Genomic DNA, 9958 nt, shown 5'->3' on the forward strand with positions numbered 1-9958 from the left:
GCATCATACCAACAATATTACTGTGAATAAAATTGGAATCCTTGTCCTTAGGAAACATACTGTCTTATGGTTCAGCCAGAGTTGATAAAACAATTACATATATCCAGGCATCATTACAACAGAGGTAGGTGATATGAAGGAAAGAACAAGATCTAGGAGCACCTATAGGAAAAACAAAAGCAGTCACACTGGAAGAGAATAGAGAACACATTTAGGCAGGGGCCTTTGGAACTGATATGTGGAATTAATGGAATGAGACGAGTGTGCTATTTCCAGTCTAGAGGAACAGCATATGAGATAAACAAGAAACTAATCTTTCAGGATCAGAGGGAATGTCAGTGGGGAAGCACATGATGGAGGACTAGAGTAGACAATGCACTATCTAGAGCCTTGCAGGCAATAGGTAGGATGGGAGGGAAACAGGCATAGTGCAGAAGAGCAGGCAAAGCTTTAGAGAGGGATGCTAAAAACTGATGCTCACTTAAGCTGTGGTGATGAGAGTGGAGATCAAAAAGAGATGGGCTCATGAGATATTTAGAGAGTAGAAAAGTCAACAATATGTTCCAATGAATTGGATATGGTTATTCTGGGAGAGGAAGTAGCTAGGAAGTTTGTTGGTTAGCTGACTTGGTGCCGCTGGAAGGTGTCACTCATCACTGGAAGAATTTTCTGTTTGGGAAGATGAGAAGATAAGATGAGGGTGTGAGGTAAATATAATAATTCTGCCTGAGAAATACTGAGTTTGAGATGCTATAAGAGATCCAGGTGGAAATTTTTATCATGAAATTGGTAGGTGTGTATAAAGCTCAAAGGGGTGTCCAAGCCAACAAAGGGTCTAAGATTAAATTCTAAGCACTTCAGAATAATATGGGATGGGGCTAGATGATTGGGTGAAAAGGACCTTGGGGTTCCCATATTTCCTTAATTCAGTACCTGGTGTAGTTGTTCTCAAGCTATAGGCTACCTACTCTTAGAGCTAGGAGAATCTTTTTTCCTACTTAACTGGAAAACTGTATTCTTGATATCTCAAATATAAACTCTGAATGTTTTTCAAGAAACATGATATTTTGGCTTTAATGAGCCAATTTTATATTTTCATGTCTGCCAGGAGAAAAACATTTTAGGGGTGATGCTGGCTAACTGAAATTAACTAAAGAAAATTCTTATAATTTCCATACTGCTTGAAGAGTTTGGGGATATAAATGAAATGTAATCTAGCCATAAGTGTGAGATTGCCTATATTGTTGATTCTGAATCATTATAAGATTAAAACAAAATTATAACAAGTTACAGCACTTACATGCATTTTAAAAAAATATTAATACTACTTTGATAAGGATAATCTTATAAGTTTTTGTTTTATATTCTATGAAAATACCTACTATTCAGAAAATTTTGCAGATTAGAAATTTATTAATATGCTTAAAACAGTATGTGGAACTCAGTGAGTAAATTATTATTAATATTTTAAAGTAAAGTGTATCAATTTTGTGTTTACAGAGAAAATATAAATATAGTACTCCATATTGAGGAAATATTAAAAAATGGATATGAGCTCTGGAAAACTACTTATTCTGCTACACCTTTCTCTATTTTGGATGTTTCCATCTTTTGGACATGGCCAGAACATTAATAACTCTATGTTGCCCTCTAGTGGTAAACAAAGACTATAGTCCATTCAAAGTTTTGTTTTGATACTCTCAAATGATAATCCTAGAATAACAAACAAGAAAAAAGTACGTATCATGGGCATAATTTCTTAGTCTATAATCACTGAGAGCATATAAAGAGTCAGAAATTCTGCACCAACACTATCAATTTATTACTCTAATTCATATGCTTTTCAAGTACATAAAAAAGAACAAATTGATACTTGTCTTAAAAGTAAATTCCTATCACTTATTAGGCAGTTTGATCCATTACTGCATTATATCACATATAATCCAAGAAATACCCACACCTTCCACTCACCATTCCATCCCTCAGCTTTAAAACTACAGTTGCACTAAATATCTCCATTCTTTAGGAAAACAGTAATCATTTTTTGCTTTAATTACATTTAACATCTAATTATGTTCTTATTTGGTTAGTAATTTAAATTGAATAGTAAAAATTTTTATCATTATACCATCTTGAACTTATTATATTAGAAAGTACGTTTAGAAAATGTCTTATTATCCAAATATGCACAAACAACTGAAATCATAACTTTTTTTTGTCCCCCAAAAGCTCCTGTTTGAAACAATGCAAGAAATTTTAGAGGTGAAATAATTAGGTTATGAGAGTTTTACCTTTATCAGTGCATTAATCCCCTGATAGGGAGTAACTAGGTGGTAACTATAAGCAGGTAGGATGTGACTGGAGGAGGTGGGTCACCGGTGGGTATGCTTTTAGAGTATATATTTTTGTCCCTGGAGACAAAATGCTCTCTTTCTCCTCTTCCTGGTAGCCATGTCCTAAGCCACTTTCTTTTACCACACTCTCCCACCGTAATGTCCTGCCTCACTCTCCCTGGTGCAATGGAGTTGGCCATCTCTGGACTGAGATTTCTGAAACTGTGAGGCCCAAATAAATTTTTCCTCCTCTAAAATTGCTCATCAGGTCTTTTGGTCACAGCAGTAAACAGGCTGACTAAAACGTACCTATTTTGAAATTGAGTTTTTTTTAATAACAAAGAAAAAAAATCTAGTTGAGAAAATAAACTGCTTGCTATGTGTTTTTAGTGGGAGAGGGGATAAGGTGGGACTATATATTTAACCAAAACAAAAAGGATAATAATAGGATGAAAAAGAATAAGAACAAAATTAATAACAGACAATCCTTTCTCAGGCTATTTAGCTTGGTATTATCAGAATATTTTATTAAATTCTTTATATCCTATATCTCTCCAAAAAGAACTGGAGGCATTCTTAACAAGTTACACACACACACACACACACACACACACACATATATATAAATAACCATATTAATAAAACAGAAATAGAAAATGAAATTCAAAATAAATGACAATGAAAATATAATTAAAGAAGTTGCTGGTCTTTTGCTTCAAATTTGCGTCTGCACTTCCTAGCACCCAGAGCAAAAAGGAACTCATGGTATCAGATATTTACTACATTGAAGAAAAGTAAGACTTTCCTCCATCAAGGGAAAGTAAGATGTTGAGAGAAAAACTTTCTAATTCATTTTAAAAGCCCATATTTTTTGTCTTAATTCTAAACCCAATTTCTCCTGGGGGCAACTAATGAGTTACATAATTAACAGATTCAATAAGAATTACTGAAAATTCAGAAAGGAATAGATTTGTTTGCTGTTTTTGCTTATTTTGTTTGACTTTGCATTTAGGGGAGGATAGTGAATGTAATTCAAATTGAACAGATCTAACCCAACCCAAACTTAGAATGCCATCCAGATAACACGATTTCAAATAAAATTTCTCTTAACTCTACTTAAAAGTTGAACCGTATGTAATTAAAAAATATGTAACCTTTAGTTAGTCGAGTATGTCTATTATTTTTATATGTAAAGAACCTATTCATTTGTTAGGGTAAAGCTCCTGAGTTTAAGGTCTTTTCTTGGTTCCTTTTTATCTTTCAATGAAGACATTCAATTTACACTAAAATTTTGCTGATAAAAGAGGAAAACAAACCTTACTACTGGCATGAGTGTATTTGTTATTTGCTTTTCAATCTTTTTTTTTTTTTTTGGTACCAAGGATTGAATTCAGGGGTGCTTACCTACTGAGTCACATCCCCAGCCCTTTTTACTATTTAGTTTGAGGCAGGGTCTCACTAAATTGCTGAGGCTGACTTCAAACTTGTGATCCTCCAGCCTTAGCCTCCTGAGTTGCTGGAATGACAGCTATAAGCCACCATGCCCAGTTAATGGGGAGTATTTTTATTTTCATTTTTACCTTACAACAGTCTCCTCCAGGAATGATTTCTTGAACATAGACCAATGGACCTTCATTCCGGTTAATTCCTCCTAGGATCTTTAGACCAAGTCCTGTTTCCTTGGCAACTGTTATCATCTGAAAGGCAGGATCCCTAAAATAAAGTAAATTAGTATTCACAGGTTAGGTTAGAGATCTATACCTATGTCTTCTTTCAATTACTTCTTAAATCAAATTCTTAGATCTAGACAACCAATATACTTAAAGCCTACTTTTAAAAAGTATGGTGACAGAAAAACAATCAAATTTTCTTACATTATTTTTAATTCTTTCTTCCAAAACAACCAAAAGCATAAAAGAATTTATGGTATAATACTTATTTCTTGGGGGAAAACAAAGAAAATACCTTAAAAATATTATTTAAGTAAATTTAGGGATTTATTAAGAGTGACTGAAGAGATTTGTTTTCAGTTGATTATTGGACTACACTGAAGGAATTCAAAACTAAATATTTTAATGAACTCGGTAAGTAATTTTAAAAGACATATTTATGGACATTTAAAGCAAAATAATTATCATTTTCATTTGAATCTCAAAAAACATTTCATTTTTTTTTAACTTAGGAAGAGTATTTTCCTGTTATGAAGTACTTACTCCTGCCATTAGAAAAGAAGGAACTGTCAGAGAATTCTGCAAAAGGTATATCACCAAGAGGTGTTCCCGAACACTCCAGTCAGCAGAGTATTTTACTGTTTGAATAACTTGAATAAAGTCTGAAATAAAGCTTAGGGCTGCTGTGTATTATGTTCTGGGTAATATGCTTATGCATATGTAATAATGCCATCCAATTTAATATTAACACAAACTGTAAGATTCTTACTCTCACTTTCCTAAAATACCCAAAATTCAGATAGGTAAGTTGGTGACCCAGGTCACAAAGAGAGCTGTAATATAAGCTCAGAGACAAGGGTGCTATGAGTTGTATTAAGTCTTTGTTGAATACGGGACTTCCAGCTATCTTCAGATATATCAAATAAGGTCAACCTTGGGGGAAAAAAAAAGAGTTACTTTAGGGGATGGGGTGTAGCTCAGTAGAGCACGTGCTTATCATGTGTGATACCCTAAGTTCAATTCCTAGCCCAAAAAAGGATAGGGAAGAAGATGTTACTTCATATCTTACATATGATTATAGTTCTTAGAAAAAGCTTTCTTAGCTTCTGCCACAGAAATTCTAAGTATGCCTTTAAGAAAACCGCTATATTCAAAAGTTACATAATAATGAAAAATAGAAAAGAAATTTTAAAAACTTACAAAATCTCCTGTTATTGAATATTTTTTTCCCTATCTGTACATCCTTTAGGATTGCATTATGCTGAATTCAGTGCTTGTGTTAGAAAGCCTATCTAGTTACTAGGGTAATAGGCAATTAGCTAGGAAAAAAGACAGAAGGCAGAGAGGACTGGGTCTAAAATATTCCACTAACATAAATTCCAGCCCATTCTTCATGGGATATTAGGTTGCAAAAGCATAAACGAATGAAGCCTAGAAATGGGAGAGATGACAGAGAGAAAGGGAACTAAGGTACCTCATTAGCAAACCTAAATGTGAATTTCCTTCAATAAGGTTATATACAGCATACAGCATATATTATTATTTCAGTAAAAAAAAACCTTCTTTTTCTCATCCCAACAGATTATGCACTATTAACAAAGCAGTATGTTTACTTCTAATCTTCTTTCTACAAATCTATCTATATTTTTTCTTTCTGAATTAACATTGCTCTATATAAACAGTTATAGGTCCTGTTTTACCCCCCAGAATTATTATATTCAATCTCCATGCTGTTAAAAGATTTTCTAAACATAAACTTCAATGATAGCATAAAACTTTATCACATGACTAGGATCTTAAAATTACCCTTTTAAGAATTTAGATTACTTATTTTTTTTAATTTTAAAAGCTGTTCAGCTGATCAACAGTTAGCAGTAATAAGAGAATTACAAGTTAAAACTAAGAAGAGGTATTATTCTTTACTTATCAGATCGACAAATACTTAAAATCTGAACAAAATCCTCTGATCACAAAGCTATAGGAAAAGAGGTTCATTCATTCATTCATTTTGGTATTGAGGATTGAACCCTGAGGCACTTAATCACTGAGCTACATCCCCAGCCCTTTTTTATATTTTACTTTGAGACAGGCTCTAAGTTGCTTAGGTCCTCACTAAATTGCTGTGACTGGCCTTGAATTTGTGATCCTCCTGCCTCAGCCTCCCAAGCCACTAGGATTACAGGTATGCGTTACTGAACCTGGTAAAGAGGCACTTTTATACATTGGTACAACCTCAAAAACTCAAATTTAGTAACCCCTCCAAAAACATTACCCTCTAATCTAGCAATCCCATTCTCAAAGAGATTCTTGGAAAAAGTCCAATGATTCTTCATTTTAGCATAACTTGTGCTTACCAAAAATTGCAAACAATCCAATTATCCATCAAGAAGTTAGTGGCTGAACAAATTACAGTACATACACAGGAAGAGACTATTATGCAATTTTGACAAGGAACAAGAATAATCTTTATAAACTGATTTGCAGTGATCATCAGGAAATAATTTTAAGACAAAAGGGCAAGATCAAAAGAGTATATATGTAACATACTTTTAGTTTAGAATATTTTGGAGAGTAGAATCCAAATATATACAATTATGTCTATATATTATGTATATAATATTTGTGTATTTATATATGCATTCATTTATTTATATAAAAATAACACTGAAAAAAAGAATAAAAAGTTATCTATAGGATGATTAAGGACATAGAGGGAAGGATAAGAATAAGAGCCAGACTTTCCCAATTAAACATTGTCAATATATTTATATGTTAGCAAAATGGCCACTAATTTTTTCTATCCCTGGTTGCATGCCTCTTGACATTGTGACTTTACTGCTCCTTTATATTAAAAGTAAGGTCTATATCTGTTCTCCTTGAAGGAGCCATTCTGCATATCTGGTATAGACCAGACTTCTCAGCAAATCTACAGAATTGTAAGAACAAATGAATTCTTATTGTTTTAAGGTGCTTTGGAATGGTTAGTTAGCCAAAGCTAATCTTATACTATGTGATTTTTACACTGAATTATAAAATCTTTTAGATATTTAAAAAAAAATCAAATGAAAATTTTAAAAAGTCTAATTTCTACAGGCCATTTTAAAGAGAATGCAGAATTTGTCCCACACATCGATGTACACTGTGTTATGGTTTAGAAGTGTCCCCCAAAGGCCCATGTGTTCAGAGGCGTGGTTGCCAGCCTGTAGTGCTACTGGGAGGTGGTGGGCTCTTAGGAGATGAGGTCTTGTTGGAGGCAGTTAGGTCACCAGGGCGTGGCCTTGAAGGAGCTATTAGGATCTGTCTCCTGGCCACCATGAGGTAGAAAGAACTCCTCCTCCATGTGGTCCTGTCATCATGTACTATGCTGCTACAGGCTCAAAGTGCCAGCACCAAGTGATCATGAACTGAAACTTGTGAAACCATGAGCCAAAAAAATCTTTCCTCCTTATAAGTTGATTAACTCAAGTATTTTTGTCACAGATTTGGGAAGCTGACTAACACACACTGAAATACTGGTAATTCAATGTATTACTTTACTCATTACTCATCACTGCTGTCCTAGACCACATAAGAAAGGTAGGTATAAAAACTTTTAAGAAATGTTCATTAATCGTCTATATATTTCAAACTTCAATATTTTAAAACACATTGAATTTGATTTAAATTACTTTTCAAGTAGACCAGATGATGCTGTAGCAGATGTGTTTTTATTCATGCTTTCACCACAGGTGCCTTGGATTTAACAGTGGTATAAATGAAGAATTTGGTGAAGGGTCTACAAATTCTTCTTTTCCTAAAACTGAAACAGTAGAAAATGAATAAATATTAAAATAGTCAAATTTGACTCCAACTTTGTATATTATTTACATAAACAATATATGCTCATATACAGATGTTTTATATATTTTGTGTACTTTGAGCTATAGCATTTTAGTCATTGATGATAATATCTTAAAGGTAATGATAGCTCTCTAGATAGATTGGCCTATATCTACATCATTATGAATAACTATATCTATATAAAATCTGAATTCTCTGGCAAAAGTGAAGAATGCAGCAAAGCTTTAGGTAGTAATTATTATAATTTCCACCACTGATATGCTTAACAAATCACACAATAATAAAAGATTGAGGAAAATGTCTCTTGTGAGCACAAGACTATGATGTTCACAGTTAGAAAAATAATTATAGAACACACTTGAAGAAAACAGAAATTCTTATCATCTCACCAACTCTCTTGAGGGATTTCCTGCAGATCTTTTATTACTCTGACTCATATTACTCCATGATCTTCTTAAACACTTCCGTATGAAAAGAAAAAAATTATAGTCTCATATAGCTCCACTGTGAAAATTACAGAGAATAGTACAATTTCATTTAATTAAAACAAACTGAATTTGAACAGAGGTTTATTACCTTTGCATAAGACATGAATGAAGAAAAGGAACCTGCTCACTAACATCATGAATTTTTACTTTTTTTAACCTCTTCAATACATATTAGTTGCCTCTTGGGAGGGAAAGTAGAGACATCATTTTTAACTAAATATCAGTTTTCTAAAAATTTAACTTTATTAAGATATAACTTATTTATAACAAACAAAAGATACTTATAGTTGAAAAACACTTTAGGCTCATTTAGCATAACTCTCTTATTGAAGCAAGCAGTAGCTGGATTCAGAGATTGTGTTTTTTCCCCACACAAATGAGAAATAGTGATTTTTTACCCCCCAGCAAGAACTTGGGCTTTAGAGATTCTATCTAGTATGAATCTTGAGATTCAGTAGACCTTGGTTCCATTTTGAGCTTTTGGGGTTTCTTCAAGCCTCAATTTTCATAGGCACAGTAGGTACCTTAGGAGTAGTGATGGTTTCACCGATGGTTACATGTGTGGAAACTTGCCAAATTTTCCTTAAACATTGGATATTTGTTGTAAACCAATTACAGAGGTAAAGAACTCAAATCAAGGGTTCATCCTATCTCTTTTCTAACCATTGCATGCAGAAGAAATTATAGATTCTTCTATAAATAAATTGAACATACCTTGAACAAAAGCTAACTACCTTTTAGGAGCTTAGCACAGTTACTCACTGGCCTGGGAGTTCAAAGCACACTTAACTATCACAGCCCCTACAGTGGCAAGCAAAGGAACAGCAGAAGTATATCAAGCAGCAAGAGAAAGGAAACCACCAAGCAACAACACTGTCAGCAGCAATGTCAACAGCCACGAAGCAAGAAAATTATGCAGTACTACCCCATGAGGAAAAAAGAGGTGTCCTGAAGAGCTTAAAATCCTAGGGATGTGGCCAGTACTGACTCAGAGAGAAGAGCTACTCAGTTGTCCAAAGCACTGAAATAACTCGGGGTGGGGTGTAGGGGGTATTTTCATGAGAATAGCAGGGAAAACATTAGGGTAGAGGAAGGTGTGGTGAGCCGTTCTAATTAGACCGTGGCCGCCATTAGAAGATGGCGCCGGCTTCCACTGTGGCCTGTGATAAAAAACTCCTAATATGGAGAATTGGCACGCAATCCCTTACCACCCTATGAGAAAGGTCCACGTGGCAGCTTAAGATTGGTATGCTGGAGGCTTTATTAGGCTGTGCTTGGGCGCTCGGCGGCGGGTCACTAGAAGATGATACATGAATCAAGGCCTGAATAAACTGCTGAAGGAAGAATCCTGTGTCGTGTTTTCTCTTGCCGGCGAGGGGTTGCGGCAATTGGTGGCCCGTACGGGGAATTATATTCCTCGAACCCAGGATCCAGAACTTTCAGCAGTCAGGGTGGTGCACCAGTAAGTTCCCAGGTAAGTGGGAATCCGCAAGTAAGTAGCGGGACGCTCCTCTGTAGAAAAGGAGAGAGCGGGGATTTCATAGAATGGAACGCTCCTCCGTAGAAAAGGAGAGAGCGGGGATTTTTGTACTTTCACTTTCATTATATCTTTGGAGACATTATGGGC

General features: G+C 34.6%; 1 protein-coding gene across 3 annotated transcripts in view; it reads right to left on the bottom strand.

Moving 5' to 3' along the window:
- Nucleotides 1–9958, bottom strand: part of Stxbp4 (syntaxin binding protein 4) — a 155948-nt gene that overhangs the window by 131112 nt on the left and 14878 nt on the right. For 2 of the 3 annotated variants that reach the window (XM_015495449.2, XM_048788692.1), the window contains exons 1-3: nt 8233–8315; nt 7672–7802; nt 3914–4046 (exon numbers count right to left, since the gene is read on the bottom strand). In XM_015495449.2, the coding sequence (XP_015350935.1) occupies nt 3914–4046; nt 7672–7718 (180 nt within the window). In that variant the 5' untranslated portion in view covers nt 7719–7802; nt 8233–8315. Of the gene's footprint in view, nt 1–3913; nt 4047–7671; nt 7803–8232; nt 8316–9958 lie in introns of those variants that run through there. The other variant, XM_048788698.1, reaches the window with a different exon arrangement.

This window comes from Marmota marmota, unplaced genomic scaffold (genome assembly GCF_001458135.2).
Source record: "Marmota marmota marmota unplaced genomic scaffold, marMar, whole genome shotgun sequence".
Classification (NCBI taxonomy): Eukaryota; Metazoa; Chordata; class Mammalia; order Rodentia; family Sciuridae; genus Marmota; species Marmota marmota.